The following is a 17,594-nucleotide window of genomic DNA, read 5'->3' as shown; positions in this document are numbered from 1 at the left end:
TTATAGTTACTGAAATTATATTTGCAGAAAGGAAACAAAACACAGTTCCCACCTAACAATTGTTTCTTCTTCTACTGTGATTGGTTGTGACCTAACATTAGTAACATATCCTGTAAAACTGCCAATACTGTATTATTTTTTCCTATTAAGGTTGAACTACAATCTTAATGAGTAGTCATTATAAGATCATATTGCTAAGCAGCACCTTAACTCACTGCTCCGCTTACATAATTGCATCAGTATCACCATTAAAAAGCAGAGATACTTCCAAGCAAGACGCACTGCAAGACTGGCATTTCATAATTACAGTATCAAACATTATGGGGGTTCAGGCAGAGTAACACTAATATTTTTATTGTCTGGCTCTTGAGCCACATTAAGCATAGGTTAAAAATAAAGTGATATCTTAAATATGTGTTCTCAAAACATTTTAATCCAAATTGCAAACTCACAACATAGGCTACTTCACTTGTCTTTCTCCCTTAAATGGGCTGACTGATAACCTGCTGAACTGAACCATATTACAATGTACAAAAAATACCTGTGCTTTGGTTACTTTGATAAGGCATCACCAGCAATATGAAATAAAAATGGAACCTAAATAAAAAAATTAACTAACAAATGAATCCGTCCACTGTCAGGGATCCATCTGAATCCAGAATGGTTAGAAATTGCAAAGCATTGCATAACACATCTGAGAGACCAAGCCTGGCACATCAACATTCTTCCACATCTGAATGACAATATCTGATTTTACAAGTACAACACTTCATTATGTTTATCTATTGTTAAAAAAAATAATTTAGACATTTACAAAAGATTATTTTAAAGATAAAAATTAAATTGCAACATTTTAAAATTTAAGAGCACATGTCACTTATTCATGTATTTTTGAAGGGACTTTGTCAGCATTCACTTTCAGGACATAAAGATAACACCAAGTTTGGCATGCACTGACAGTATTGTTTCAAGGACTGTATTTACCTCAGTACAGATTGGCTCAATAACGTAACTCAGCTGTTCAACATCTTCTGTAACAGCTACAAGTAGCACTATGTGCTGCAGAGCTGGAGTGCAGTACGAAGACAATGACTACCTAACATCATTTCCTAAGCCACATGTACACATTGGGAAAACTTGGGCATTTTCACGAGCAAACTTCATATGTTTGGCCTCAATGACATCTGTTTTAGATCAAACAAATGAGAGACATGCCTTTTGCCAAGTGGACTGTAACTTCTGTGACAACCATGTGGGGCCTGTTTCTCTTTCGATGGTCAGTGGTGGTTTTAGTGCTTGAAGCAAGTGAATGGAGCTGCTATTAAGTCTCAGCCCTTTTCAGTATGCATGGGCAAACCTGGGCCCTGACCAGATGGCCTGGAAGGAACAGTCAGAAGCCACTCTGGTTGTGATTGGGCTGGGACCACAGCAACCACATGGCCCACTCCCAAAGTAGGCTGCTGCCATGGTCCCAAACCAATGCTGCCAGGAGTTGGATTTAATCTGCTCCTGGACCAGACTGCAGCACCAGAGCAGCTTGCAGCAACTTTGGGAGCATGCATCGTTTGACCGCCATGCCCCCAAAGCTGCCTTATTTGTCCCATACATTTTATATTTATTTATTTATGGTATTTATACCCCGCCCTTCAGCCCTAAAGGCTATCAGAGTGGCTTACAATTATTATTTTTAATTAGATGGTTTTTTGGGCCCTGGTCACCATTGTCAATTGGTTTCCATCACCAATCAAGTGCAGATCTGCAAGAGGCATCCATTGGTCTTGCTGCATTGATTATCCTTCGACATCTTCCAAAAGGTCTTTATTTTTCTCTATCATTATGCATACTGTCATTGGAATGTCTACCCAGAAGTTAGTTATCTTTTCAACACCAGGTGAAAAAACTACCATTTTCTCAAGCCTTAGAATTGTTAATTCTGTTTTTAATGAATTATGCCACTTTGTATATTAAACAAAACTTTAATTCCTATTATGATGCTTATGGTAAACATCATACTGTAAAACCCTTTAGGAACTTTTGGGCTTATGAACAGAATAACCAGTCATCCTGTATTGTATAAAATTACTTTCAGTCTATGTGTATAAGGTGTATATGAGACATAAGTGAATTTTGTGTTTCGGCTTGGGTACCATCTCTAATATAGCTCATTATTTATCTGAGGAAATAGACTATAGTCTACAAAAGCTCATGCTGCCAACTTCTTTGTTTCAGTTGGTCTCAAAGGTGCTACAAGATCTCTCTACATTTTGACAATTAATATATAAAACACTGATGTCATACGTCGTGCTGCTAGATACATATGTTGGAATAGGCTAAGAGATGGCCTTCCTTTCACCCACTGTCTTTCTTCCTCCCCATCAGGCAAGCCAAGTTCGTAAATCACTGTGTTCATGCTAATTTGGGCTATATCTCCAGTATGTTGAACTCACTATTGACAGATGGTATGGTGGACACCATCTTGGAAGATCAGACCTGAGTCACTGTCAGAGGCTTGGAAGTGTTTGAAGTGTCTATGCAGAGCACAGCATTTTGAATAGCAGCACCTATACTGAGGAACTATATCTCAAAGATGGGGCTTACTCTCTCTCCCAGCTGGCATTCAGACAACAGGTAAAAATATATTTGAGAATACCTATAATTCATGGTTATTCTATTGCTTTATTGCTACCTGTTCTACAGATTTCTATTTTGTTCATGTTTTATCTATTAACTTTTATCCTGCTGTTAAGTTATGTTAAAAATCTGAACAGGCAAAAAGAAGGGGCTTAAAACATTTTAAATGAATACATAAAAGTGTCCTCACAGCAAAACAAAGTCCTCAGTACTAAAACGTTTCAACTTTGTGTTTTCATCCTCAGAGGAGAGGGCTCTCTCTTCCTGGGTTGGACTCATCACAAAATCATAGTCTTTAGAATGTCCGTTTACAAAAGTAAATAAGGGATATTTCTCCTTAGATGAAGCTTTCAGAATCTATAGTGAAAACACAATATTAAAGAGAAAGCATTGATTAGAAGACAACTTGAATTGTTCTTACTTGTCAGCTGAGCACTTGTTTTTAACTTTAAGGAAAAAAACATTAGACATAAGATGAAAATCAAACTACTCAATCTGCTTTTTGCGTTTCTGGTGTACCTGTCAGTTCTACATCTCCTACATCTCTTTAGCAGGTAAGTATGCATGCTAAACCTGTGCTCAGAACATCTATAAGTTTGTACAGCAAAAATACGTAAGTTACCATTTTAGACATTACACCATGTGCCCAACAGAAAAATCAACAAATCTTGCATGCATCTAGTCAGCTTTTTTCTTATAATATCTTGAACGTAGCAAGTTCTTGGCCAAGGTGAAATGTGAATCAGGGATTTTCTGGCTTAGAGAATACTTATACCACTTCAGCTCTTTGCCTTGTTACAATTTTAATCAAATGAACTACAAAGAGAATGACAGCACTATATAATAAAGCTACATTACTCTCCAGATAAGGTTCATGTTAAAGGACTAGTTAAACAACAACAATTACGTCCTAGAAAATCTTGTTTACAGTAAAACCAGAACCACAGTTTCCACTGAGTTTCCACATTTTATTTGATCCAACTTTAACCAGCTTCATCGAAATCCAGTCTTTTGGTAGTACTGTGAAAGGGAACTTAGACACAATCAGTGGTAAGCAGAGAAGAGGCAGAAAAGGGAGGATAATTTGGTAAGATACAATTTTAGGAAGGTGACATAGGGCAATAGATCTCAAGGGATGGGATAATTGGATGCAGCCTTTTATTATTTGACTATTGGATCAATGTAGCCCAGATCAGTGACAGAAGTTCATGGCACTCTGATGGCTGTTTGGTAGCCTGTGAAATTAGCTGGCAGGCCTGTGCCACCTAATTGACAGGTGTCTACAACATGACGGCCATTAGCACCAAGAGAAAGCAGTTCACTCACTTCCTCAGTATATAATGAACTTCCCCCAATAACACACACACACACACACACACACACAACTCTCAAAGGCAACATGCATTATTCCTGCAGTTTCAAAAGCACTATATCCTAGACAAGGATGGAAGGCTCCCATTAGAATCAGAATTAACTACTTCATCCTCTAACTCAAGGGCAGGTAAAGTGTGGTCCTCCAGATGGTAGACTGTAACTCCCAGCATTCTTTACTTTTGATTAGGTTATCTAGGGCTGCAGTGAGTTGCAGTCCAATAATATCTAAAGGGCCATATTTTGCCCAACCCTGCTCTAAATGGTAAGTATTGGTGGAATTTAAGATGAGTTGAAGGACAAACTTCTTGCACAAAACTGTTCTTTTGTGGCACAAATTATACCAATTTTTCATTCCTCCTCCATGTCAGATATAATTATTAAAGAGAAAGATGGTATAGAAGCTGTGCAATCTATGACAAGTTCAAGCTGATTTACCAAATGGATGTACTGACAATCTTTGGTCTGGTTTTTAAACATTTTCTGGTCATTCTCCATATACTTACTGGAACTTTTTTTAAAATCTATCTAAAGTCATATCAAATAAAAGATTCACATGCAGTGGAAGATTCATATGCATTCGTGGACAAAGACTACTGAATCAGAGCCACTTCAAAAACAAAGTTTCAAATATATGGTGTAACTGTCTTCCATAGTGGAAAATGTGTTCTAGTCATGGAAAACAATTACATACGAGATTCTTGTTACTAATGCAAGGGCTGACTTTCGATGCAGCATTTGTCTACACAGGGACAGAGCGATTCTTCTGGAATCATACACATGACAAATACTGTAATAAAATTAGAATCAGCATGATGATTTCCTCCCTCAGTAAAGTAATGCTTCTTTCTTCTGCTGAACAAATTCTTCTGCCTACAGCTCTGAGAGCTGCTATAGTTGGTGGCTACCAGTGTGGTCTGTGAGCCAGGAAGCCCCCAATTTAAGTGTCAGTGATGAACTTTCTGGCCTGAGGCAAGTCACTATTTCAGCTTCCCTATCTCCAAAAGCACTCTTGAAGATGACATCTGCAGCATAAATTTCGCTCTATTTTAACAGAAGGCATTACAAATTTCAATACCTCAACAGAGTTTAGAGATGTTACTTTTTTGGACTACAACTGGCCAGGCTGCCTGAAAAATTCTCAGAATTGTAGCCTCAAAAAGGAATTTTAAAGGATCAGGTCTCCCACATTCCTGAATACTTAAAAAAAAGGTCAGCTTCAAATACTGAAAGTGTAAAGAAATAAAAATGAGTTAAGTGAGTATTGATTATTATACACGAGTTCTTCTTAGAATTTTACTATTATTTGAACTTTCAAAACTTCACTTCTTAAACCCTAGAAGCTGAAAGTGTTGAAAGGAGTGGTACAATGAAAACCAAAAATGCCACTCCCAGACAAAAGCTCATTAAATCATCCTGGTGAATGGCATTTGAATGTCTATAGTGCTTTTGAGCAAGGTAAATCTTTATGACAATTTGATGAAAATGAACAGATGAGTAGATTGGAGCAAGCTCCAGCAATAAAGAGAAAATGAAGTATTTTATTGGAGGAACAGAGTAGCTGTTTCCTTTCAATGTATTAAATGTAAGTTTTCTTACCTTTTCTTACCCCAAGATCAATTGCAATAAATAAGTCTATGTTTACTTGGATCTAGGAATGTACCTACTTTCACATACATATAAAAAGTACTAACTTACACTAACAAGTTATAATGCACTATTTAGTTTGGTTACATTATTTCCAGTTAAAATCATTCCCAAGAAATTGATTGCCCCAAGATTCTCCTTTGCAAATAAGACAATCCAGTGGCCAGAATATGGGTTCTGCAGAAATATTTTCGTTTAAATGCTGCCACCTAGTGGGCTAATCCTGTACTTGGTTTTTGATATATAGGACTAGCATGCGGGGGGGGGGGTTTACTACATGTATAAGGTCTCAAGACATCCATTAACTTTCGCAATAGTCTTATATGCATGTCTTGTAAGATCATTTACAATACAAACTGTGTCAGTGATTTCCCACCCATCCCCCAAAGTGTATTCCAAGGTGCAGCTTGGTTTCAAGAAGAGAAAAGCAATCCTGTACAACTATTATTATTATTATTAACCGTTATTTATAAAGCGCTGTAAATTTACACAGCGCTGTACATACTAGTGTGTGTGTGTGTGTGTGTGTGTGTGTGTGTGTGTGTGTAAACGTCTCAGCATTTCTGTGACCAATTTCATCACTGTAAATGACTGGTAAAATCTGCAGAATAGAATACAGTATAAATATCTTAAATGAATGATTCAACAACATCATCCACAGAGGGGATTTGCAGGTGAGTGAATATACATACATATATAAACATACATATTCTACAGATTTTACCAGTCATTTGCACTGATGAAATTGATCATAGAACTGTTTACATATACTGTACAGAAGGCTCAAGGCCTGGAGGCATTTCTTTAAAAACAACCCCACCCTGTATTTAAAACAATTTCAAGAAAAGAAAAGCGAGATGCAGTTATCACTTTCACTAACTGGATGCTTACCTTAGTTATTTCTTCAGATGCTCTTTCAAAACCTTGGACGTTTGGACAATATAACCCTATTGTACAGCTAGGATCCATTTTTTTAAAAGACATTTTCTTCGGAGAAGGGCAGTGGAATGACTGTAATTGTGAGCAAACATATTTTAAAACAGTTTAACAACAGTAACAGAAGACCAATGATCCAGCTCCTTTCATTGGTTCAGTGAGAAAACAGGGAGCATGAACAAAGAATTAGCTGAGTTTAGCAACTCAGCTAACAAAAAAGCATATTTGTACAGCAAAACCATTGCTACTAAAGCCAGTTAACAGCTTTAAAATACTAAATATCATAATCTCTCGCTAAGCAGAAATAAGAAGTGGTATAATGATTCTGTGGCACTGCAGAGATCTAGCTAATCTTAAACCTTCTCAATTAAGAGGGAGAAGGAAGGGAGGTATTATTTAAGGGGAAATACAGGTTAGAGCAAAATAAACCTGTTGTACAGAGAAAATAAGCAGATTCTGTACAGAATGATATTACAAAAGAAGCTGTAAATATGATTAATTTAGAACAATATGTATGATCATTAGATGTTGACAGAAATTATACACAACCGGAAAACACAATCAGAAATGTATAAAAGTACAAGAAGATATCAATAAAGCTCACCTGAAAAAAAATCAAACCTTCTCAATTAATCTCAAGTAAACACTTTCAATTGCATACAATATAACATAACACTGGAACTGTGAACACATTACACTTGCAGACTGATAGGATTTTCTACCACCATCATAACTCTACATATGTATTTCTGAGTGAAGTGCAAATGTTTTCAATGCACAAGGCCCCAGTTCCCAAGAAAGACTGGAAAAAGCAGTCTCTGAAACTGCAGTAAGGCAACCAGTCAGCCCTGAGCTCTGAATGTTCAGACTTGATAGAAGCTTCTTCCAAAGATAAGACAGCACACTGTCAATAAGTATTAAATACTTCGTGATAAAAACAACTTCTCTTCCTAATGATATTTTATCAGAGTTTGCAAAGGCTCTGAAGAACTGCACAAATTATTTCTCATTATACTAACTTTGCATTATATTGACTGTTTTTACACTTCATTGCACTTTGTATCATTAACGTTGGACGTAGGGACAGCAATGCTCATGCTAATGGATTACACAAATGTTGCAAAATTTGGTATCGTATGGCTTGTTTTTGAAGAGTGGTTTCTCCAATCTTTTTGATATCATTTGTAGAGAAATGCAAATGTTCATGAGCGATGGAGTGAATGTTCATTTGAGAATCAGATATTTGTATTGTACAGGCATATTTTTCACTGTCCCCATAGCTCTGACATTCAGTGTACCCTATGTAATTTACAGAAATGGAGCCAATAAAAAATCTAATTGTCTTCTACATAGTCTATGTATATCAAAGTAACCTACTGAAATAAGGAACTTAGCATATAAGGGTTTTTTTGTACAAAACTGTAATACATTAGCCAGCAGTTCCCATAGAGACACAAAAATAGATGTACAAAAGCATTCCAAAAGCAGCACAGAATATTCAGAATATTGCAGTTCTTTAAAAATAAACTCCACATGCACAGAAGAGAGGCCAAGAGCTTCCAAACAAACAGATTCTGGAAGCTTACTGCAGACTGGATTGATTTTAAATTTAACTTGGACAGTTTATCAATTTTGAAAACATATGCTACAGCAAGGTCTAGAACTGCCACCCTAGAATGAGAAACCCATTTCTATTTTGTGTTTGACACTTCCAGACAAGGACAAATTATTGCATGTACTCAACATTAAGGTCTGATTCAAGTGCAAAAACAAGCAAGTGCTTCTTACAATGAGATGCCACCCAGAATTGGCACACTGTCATCATGCCTTAAATAAGGTAGATTCATTTTATCTTGCACTCGTAGGATAGATAGACACACTGGTTTTAAACCAATAATAGTGACTGTGTGTCTCTGTATGACTGTTTCTCTTGAAATATTAAGATGATGTTTCTAATTGAATATATCTTGTAAATTTAGTTAGGGTTGCCCCATTGAAATGCTGAAAATTTAAAAATGATTAGAAAAAAACAAATCTAACTGATTTAATATTATTTCTCAAAATTTTATGCGAGTTAAAATTTATGTGCCCAGATTCATTCAAACTAAGGGCCCACTGGAAATACAAGACCCTGAAGCCTGTGGCTAAACTAAATTGGTAATTAAAGATGATTGAATGTTTTGCCACTCTTGTTGGAATAAATATAGAGATTAGGACTTACTAAGACCTCCATTATTACTAGCCCCAGAAGCTCAGCTCAATTACAGTGTTATCATTTAATGGATTTAAAGATACATATAAACATACAAAAAATCAGACAGATATAGTTTTATAGATGTGTGTCTGTATGTGAGTGAACATGCACACACATACATGTATATATTCTGGGTAGTATCCACTTCAGTCATAAGCTACTTCATACGTATTGAGACATAGCGTGAAACAAAGAGGGAAGCAGTACAGAGCAAACCAAGATGGTCCTGAAGCCTCAGGTCTACTTTGGAACTTTATGAATACTGGGGTTAAAAATATCTGTGTTAGCAGGCCATGGCTTGAAAATGAGTAGGAATGGAAGTGCCAAGTGGAGAAAATAAAGCTATAGCCCCAACAATAGCTGGTGTAGGAGGACACCCCATCACCAGCACCAAGGACCTTAACGTGCCAAGGATCCGTGTGAAGCCTTTAGTTCCCTACCCCTCATGTATATTGATAATGACAGCATTCTTTCCATTGATGTACTTGAGGGGAGAAAAAAAGCAGCTTTCCAAAGAACCACTGCTGAGGACATAAAATGAGACTCAACCTTGGATATGAAGCAAAGAATACCTTTCTCAAAGTAGACCAAAGCAAAGCTGTCCTGTACTGAAATGAAATGGGTCCTGAATGATTTTCCCTTTTTCTGTCCACCACCCCTCCTTTTCAAAAACATAATAGAGGCAGGGTTCATATTATTCCCTATCAGTCAATGAGTTCTACTTCATGGCAACCTATTTCTATCTTGTCACATTCATTTCTACATCAGAAGGCTGAACATTTACTTTACCAAGGATAGTTGAAATAACACCTACTACAAATATCTAAAGAAGGGACTGTTAATGGTAAAAGATACTGAAATAAGTTCTTTCAGATTTAGTAGTTTTAAGGTCTTTCTTTTTGTCTGTATTTGCTCCACTGCCTCGTAAGTTCATGTTGAACCTCGGAGTGGCCGAACTACAGCAAATAAGGATGCTATTTTGCCTTTCCTTACACTCTAACTGTTGTTGTTAACTGCTGTGAAGTTGACTTTGACTTAAGGTGACCCTATGAATGATAGATGTCTAGGTTACTCTATCATCAACAGCCTTACTCAGGCCCTCCCGACCCAGGGCCAAGGCTTCTTTGATTGAGTCTATTCATCTGAAGTTTAGTCTTCCTCTTTTCCTACAGCCTTCTACCTTCTCAAACATAATTGTCTTTTCTTGTGAATCTTGTCCTCTCATGATGTGCCCAAAATATGACAGTCTTAGTTTAGTCATCTTGGCTTCTAGGGGTAGTTCCAGCTTCATTTGCTCTAGGATCCAATTGTTTATCTTTTTAACAGTCCACTGTATCTGTGGAACTCTTCTCCAGCACCACATTTCAAATGAGGTGGTTTTCTACCTATGCTGTAGGTTTTCTATTTTCAGTTGCAAGGATCCACCTCTAATAGAAGTCCTAAATGAATTACAGAGGTACTGTGCTTCCCTTTGGTCTGCAGACCCTGCCTCCTCACTCCAACCAGGGGAATAAAGTGGATACTTTATTAGAGGAACCATGACACCTGCAGTTTCTGGGATTGGCAGAAAGCAGAATATATAATGCTAATATGCACAATGGAGAGGACTCTCTTTCATGAAGAAATGACGCTGGTATCCAACATTATTTATTCATTTAAAACATTTATAGCCCACCAATTTGCCTGAAAGGGAACACTAAGGGACAAAGTCAATAGTATTTATGAGACTCCTACCGTCCCCCGCCCCCCAAGCAAATTAACAACAATGCATTGACTAGGAATATTTATTTATTTATTTAAATTTGATTCAGGGCTAATGAAATTGATTTAGGGCTGATGAAATTTTGTTGGGGAACCAATCCATGAGGTGGTTGTGACCATTAAAAAAGCTCTAGATCAATGGTTTTCAACCTTTAGTCCTTCAAATATTTTTAGTTTTAAGTCCCAGAATCCTCAAACAGTATGGCTAATAGTCAGGGATTGTGAAAGTTGAAGTACAAAATATACAAGGCTCAATAATTCAGAACCACTACTGCAAACCTTGTGGCTGTACACCTAGCTTCATCAACTTCAAGTACTAAGATCCATGAAACTCCTGTAAGTGCAACACAATGTATAGAAACGAATGAAAATGATGTGGACTGATATTGTGTTACTTCACGATGGAAGCTCTTTCTTTAGTAGCCAAACTGTGGTTGACTCCCGGCAAAAATCTAACACATTGTATAAATCATGTTGTTTAATATTCCATTGTATATAAAACATCAACATGCAATGCAATGTATTTCGCCTTTAAACATTTTTCTTATACTAAGTTTTAAAATGAAAAGAAACCATCTGAGTAATTAGTGTTTGATTCATATATGAAGCAAACAGTGTCAGTTCTTCATCCATCCTACCTCAAGGGGGAAATCCTTTACGCTGACATCTACAAAAGACTGGCAGTAATGAGGATCCATGTAAATCAAGCTGTCATCTACAAGGACAAAACAAAAGACAAGTAATTCAAAAAACACCTTATTATTACACTGCTTACAATCCAATTTCTATGCAGAACAGTGGGGGGAAGAAAACCAGCAAGTAACTGCCTGCCAGACTGATATTCATTGACGGAAGCATAGGTTTTTGCAGGACAGATTAACTTTTGCATAATCAAATATGCTTGTGGAAGCAGAATTTTGATAAAGTGATGAGACTGTCATTTAATTTTTGGAGATAAAATTACTTTTACAAACACACAATTATATTCCAGGAGTTTGCATATGAAAAATGCATTGCACTTCTTCATCGTGACAGCAAGAACATATTTGCTTGTCATTTGGTCATCAACTTGCACCATTTAAACTACTAAAAGGGTAAATATATAACTAAGAACTGCCAAGTAGTAAGCAGCGAAAAGCTCAGAGTTTGATGAAACAGATAAATTATGCCTTGTTTGTGCAACAAAGAAAATTAAATGTACATTTTACAGAATTCAATTACCATATGGGGCAAGTGACAAATGACTGGACTTTGGTGGGTCTGATAAATTAATAAAGTACTCATTTTGCTATTTTAATCATTCCACTTCCCATGGGTCTTATATTAACTCCAGAGCTCTGGCGTGGGGGTGGGGAGGGGAAGAGAAATACCATACTGAAGATGACATATCTGATTAAAAAAATACACTAACCTTGAAATCCAGCAAAATAATATGACTGCTTTGGTTTGCCGCCAATAATGCCAATACAGTATTCAAGACTCAAAATTCCCTGTCATCACAACAAAAAGTAATTTCAGGTTTATGATTACATTATGTGGGAAATACAGTAGCCTTAATCCTATGGTAGCTGGCTTTTGCTCTCTACAATATGCTTGGAAATTAATCCCTCAGTATAAACTGAGCCCTTCGTCTCTATTGGGATTTGGTTCCAGGAGCCCCTGTGGATACCTATATCTATGGAGTAATATGGTGTCACTTGCATAAAATGGCAATATCAAGGCTTGCTTTGGGAAATTTGTCATTATTATTATTATTATTTTAATATTTTCAAGCCAAGGATGGTTGAATCCATAGATCAGGGGTAGGCAACCCTTTTGAGCCGGGGGCCGGGTTGCTGTCCCTCAGACAACTGGGGGGCCGAAGCAAAAAAATAATTAATTAAATAATTTTTAAAAATTAATTAAATAAATAAACCGGGACAAATGTAGGACAAAATTTTCAAATGGAGGGCACTTTTTAAATAAAAATAGGAGGTCACGCGAAAACATTTGCTGATTTTTTAAAAAATGTTAAGATAAATGCATGTTTCTGAGGCTTCTATAGACAATTGCCCCACCATGCCCCTCGCGTGAGACGCCAAAGGCCCCGGCAGCAATTGGCGGCAGGACCGGGCTGGGGCCGGTCCCAAGGCCTCGCCGGGCCGCATCCGGCCCGCGGGCCGCAGGTTGCCTACCCCTGCCATAGATTAAAAAATATATGGATACAGAGGGGGCAAGTGTACCAATCTTTCCCCATTTTCTTTGCCTACAAAGGAGAAAAATCCATTCAGCATGCAGATGCTTGTGCTCATCCAAAATATTGCACAGAAGATAACTGCAAATCATGCATGTGTGGACCTCCAGATGACAGCCACAAGATACAAAGTGGTAGGCAGTATAAAACAGAGTAAAAACTCTATTCTATCCAGAATGGTATTTTGATAAACACTTTCAGAAGAACGACATTCCAAGAACACCAATGCATTTTTGTAAGTCCAAGAATTAATCTATTTCCAGCTGCTATCCAGATTGTTATGCAAAGAAAGTTGCAATTAATTTTAACTTTGATTATAGGTCACAAGGAATAACTTATTTATTATTTCATTTATATCCTACTTTATAGTCTCAGTACAGAGCCCGTACACATCAATTTTTTAAAAAAATAAAGCCAATAAAAAATAAAGAATAATTTATTCTTATTTAGAACTGTGCACTTGTTCAGCACATAGCTTCCCTACTGAAATCAGTATGATCCCATATCACTCATTCATTTCCAATTGTCTGACCTTGACTTGCCAAGGAAAACCATTCTCTGCCTCCCACCCACTCTAACTAAAGTATGTATGTGTTTCATAATGAAGGGACCCCCACAGGAAAATCTCTTTGACAAGCCATTAAAATGCAAACCTCCACTGCTAGTACAGTAAGCCCATGAAATACATGGGCTTCACATCCGTGGCTTTCAGCATACGCTGAACCTGTGGGAGATTCAAATGAACGGCGCACATGCCGTGTGTACACATTCCATTATTTTCAACAGGGCACAAGCATACTCAATTTTCCCCTTACGTGCGTGGGGGGGGGGGGCATAATGGATCCCCTGCATAAGGGGAGAGAGCACTGTACTATCATCCTCTCCTGTCCTCTCCTGCTAATATTAGCACCTAGGCTGTCTATTGGGGTGGAGACATTCTTCTAGATACTTTACACTCAAGCCATTTAGGGTTTTAAAAGTTACTATCAGCACTTTGAACTGGGCTTGGAAGCAACCATAACAGCCCTCCGGCCATTCATTTCCAGATTGTCCCCTTTAGATTTCTCAGTTTTCGCCCTTCATGTCATTAGTTGCTAATCCACAGTAACAGGAAAAAATAGTATTGTTGTGTATAAGTGGATTTGCCTTTTCCCACCCTTATGTGGCTTCTTATTTAAATATTATATGTTTTTGGTTTACAAGTAGCAGAGTACAATAAAATATCATTTCAAAAACTAAGGATTTTTTTTAAATCAAGCAAATATTGGTTATTTTAGTTGGTGTTAACTGATCACTTTCAACTTTTAAGTTCCATATGAAACAGGTTTAATTGGAACAGAACACTAGTGCTCATGCTTACTAAACAATCAAATGCATCCTCTTTTACATGCATCAGACATTATCACTGTATATCTATATAAATTCACAAAATGCTTCCAATACTGCCATTTTACTTCTATTAACAACTCAGATCATCAAGCCTTTCATAGCAAAACAGAGATTTCCAGTTTTGAAGTGCATTTTTTAAAGCCCAGGTTAAACTTTTATTTTGTTTTGTTTTAACCCTTACTCTAGTGTCTTTCTCCCTAAAACAAAAAGAGGAGCAGAGGGGAAAAACGCAATACTTTATAAACCAACAGGCAAACAAAGAGACAATGATTAACTGCCTACATTAACAGCAGCCTACAACAGTACCATACTTTGTCAAAACAATGATTATTTTCATCTTCCAATAGCTGATTCTGTTGATTTGTGTTAGGAAAGGAGACAAACAGGAGCACTGTGTTGTTGTTACGTTTCTTCAAGTTGACTCTGACTTACTGCAATCCTATCATAGGGTTTTCTTCTATTCAGAGGTTTGCTACTGCTTTCTGCATAGGCTGAAAGACTGCAGCTTGCAAAGGTCACTAGGGAGCTTCCATGGCTAAGCAGGGATTCAAATCCTGGTTTCCCAGAGTCTTAATCCAGCACTTCCAACCATCACACTACACTGGCTTTCAGAATACAAAGACTGCAGGTATACCAAACTACTCCCACTCTTTGAGGCAATTCTCTTTAGGATTTCCATGACAACTGCTTTGAAATTATTAACATCACAGAAAAAGAAAAGGCAAAGTAGCCATTAAGATCAATATTGTAATCAGCATTTTAAGGCTGGAGAACATGTGAAGATCCTAAGTAACCTTTTAAAATCAAAGTCACATGAGGATGCTCACTGAAGAAACACCAGCACTGGTAAAGCCAGATCAGTCTTCATCCTGAATTATTATGTCAGAAAGGCAGCCATTAAGGTACTGGAATAGTTATAATGTGTCTTAACATTGAATATCTGTGCCCTGCAATTATGTCTACATACTGAAATTTCAAATTTCTGAAGTCAAACTTTATGATCTACTGCTGTAAAAATCATAAATACATTTAATAGATTGAAGATTACCATCCTTAACTTTCAAACCATCCAGTAACACTTTCTGAAAAGTGACTTGAAGTCATTTCATACCTTCACAAACTCTAGGTATTCCATGTTGGTTCTTTCGCCACCAAGCCTCACAGGAATTAATATAATCACAGATTTGGCATCTAACTTTTCAGAATCCATGAAAGAATACTGCATTTCAACAACATCAGACTTGTAAACTTAAGGAGATACAAGAAAAATAACCAAGCTTATTTCAGTACATTTTCAAATCCAAACTAAATAATTTTTTACCAAAAACAAAAAGACATGGTCTAACTTTAAAAGAGTCAGAAAACATGACTTTGCTTTCTTGACAGATACATCCCTCTCACTGCTGCCTTGTGCCATCACAAACCAGCGATAGCATTAGTGATACCAGACAAGAACTCACTTCAGATCTGTCTTTCTTTTTAATGGCAGAGGCTTGGCTACAATGGCAACCAGGTGCCACACTGCAACCAAGTAAGTCAACGCTGGGACTCTCATACAAAATAGCTGAAAGGCATGAGGATGGGAAACATTCCTTATGGGATATGACCCACCCCTGCCCTGGCACTGCACAAGGAGCTGGGTTTCTATCTTCAGGTTTAACCCTCCCCATGAAGGCAAACTGTTGAGCCATCAAACTACAGGTGTACCTTGTAGTAGGATAAACACACCTCACAGACATCTCAGTGAAAAGTGCCTTGTAAGTCTGAATTCATCTAAAAATACTACCATCATCTCTGTCAAAAGACTAGCATTTTATTCCTTCACACGCCTTCTTGAATTCTAACTGAAGGACAAATATCTAGCCTTGTTTGAAAGCAGATGATAACCAGATTCATTTTATGAATCCAGTGCTGCCATTCTTCCTCTCTACTGCAACCCTTCCACCCAAACCCTCAAAAGCTATTCCAAAATGCAGTGAGCAGATTTTTGCAATGGCCCAGCGGGCTGCATATGAAAGCGAGGGGGAGACCTCCACTATGACAACTTTGTATTTAAGACCAACAGATTAACCCAATGATGCTTGCTTTATTGTCTGATATATTTGAGGATTCAATGCAAAGTGACCACATTTGTTATTACTCCAGGGCAGAAGGAAATTAAATTTTTCAATTGCTTCAATAGCACAGCAGAGAGGGAATGTCCATTTTAAACTACACTTTTAATTACACAGTTTTTTTTCCTAGTAGAAAGAAAAAATTAATACATCATATAAAATGGTTTGTGCATGATGAGGAAAAGAAAGAGCTCAAAACATCTGAGTAAGTTCAGGAGACCAGCTGATGGCAGATGTTACCGATACAAAAAAAAAATGTTCTGTCAATTAAAAACAAAAAAATGGTCCCATATGTTTTCAGCTATGTTTTCATTTCCAAATATTCCCCAGATATTTAAAAGCCTATGTAACAATGTTGGCCCTAAATCCAACTTTGCATCCAAACTAGAGCAGATTCCCCAGATCATTGGCTGGATAGTAACTCAACAATTATGTGAATCTACACTGATGAAAATCAAAGTATAAATTTTATATTATGTATTTGTTCTGGATGAAGAAAATCATAACTGGGGTTCTGCTTGTACAGTGGGGTCTCCTAGAGATCATCCAGAATGATGAGGGAGAGGGTCCTTTACACACAGAAATGCCACTCTGTTCATGGAAGCACTTTACAATGAAATGCTCTGAACACTGGGCAAGGCCTGTCGCTGCACACTTACCTGTACAATCCTGAGCTACATAGACAGTTATTCCTTGCAATTCAGGGTCTCTTGCCTCTTCCACAGCTTTTCTATGTAAAAATAACATACTTTCAGGTGTAAGGCAATGGCTTCATGGCACACTACATATATTAATACAAGAATCCTCTCTACTGTAACAAAAGGTATCTTCTCACTCAAGAAACTGACTTTTGGTAAGCAGATTTACTGCTTTCACACATCAACACTACCTGACCATTGTAAACATCTATATCACTATACACAGCCTTTGAAAATTTAGGGCAAGTGTCATGATTTGCATCCTTCTGGATCCTATTACATTCTGTCCCACTCCCCTAAGTATGTATATATGCTTTATACCTGAGCATTTATTAGCACCCTGTAAGCACCCTAAGAAATGGGTTTATATCTACAAAATCTCATGCAAGAATAAAAACCAGCTAGTCTTAAAGGTAGTGCTACTTTACTCCCCCCTTCTCCTATTTATGCTGCAAGAGACTAAAATGGCTACTACTTTGAAAAGTTCTGTAACAGCATACATAGCTGGAAACTACCTTCAAGTGTAGCCTACCCATATAAATGGAAAGGCTGAACACAAA

At 37.3% G+C, this 17,594-nt stretch overlaps 1 protein-coding gene across 4 annotated transcripts in view; it reads right to left on the bottom strand.

Moving 5' to 3' along the window:
- Positions 1-338: 338 nt before the first annotated feature.
- The window catches only part of ATG4C (autophagy related 4C cysteine peptidase), a 38,144-nt gene continuing 20,888 nt past the window's right edge, over positions 339-17,594 (bottom strand). For all 4 annotated transcript variants that reach the window (XM_089515318.1, XM_089515321.1, XM_089515319.1 and 1 more), the window contains 6 exons: positions 16,996-17,066; positions 15,334-15,470; positions 12,012-12,090; positions 11,239-11,315; positions 6,541-6,660; positions 339-2,988 (listed from right to left, as the gene is read on the bottom strand). In XM_089515318.1, the coding sequence (XP_089371444.1) occupies positions 2,818-2,988; positions 6,541-6,660; positions 11,239-11,315; positions 12,012-12,090; positions 15,334-15,470; positions 16,996-17,066 (655 nt within the window). In that variant the 3' untranslated portion in view covers positions 339-2,817. The remainder of the gene's footprint in view (positions 2,989-6,540; positions 6,661-11,238; positions 11,316-12,011; positions 12,091-15,333; positions 15,471-16,995; positions 17,067-17,594) is intronic.

This window comes from Sceloporus occidentalis, unplaced genomic scaffold, assembly GCF_023333645.1.
Source record: "Sceloporus occidentalis isolate IW3139 unplaced genomic scaffold, rSceOcc1.0.p SCAF_3, whole genome shotgun sequence".
In the NCBI taxonomy this organism is placed as follows: Eukaryota; Metazoa; Chordata; class Lepidosauria; order Squamata; family Phrynosomatidae; genus Sceloporus; species Sceloporus occidentalis.
This window is presented reverse-complemented; position numbering and strand designations above follow the sequence as displayed.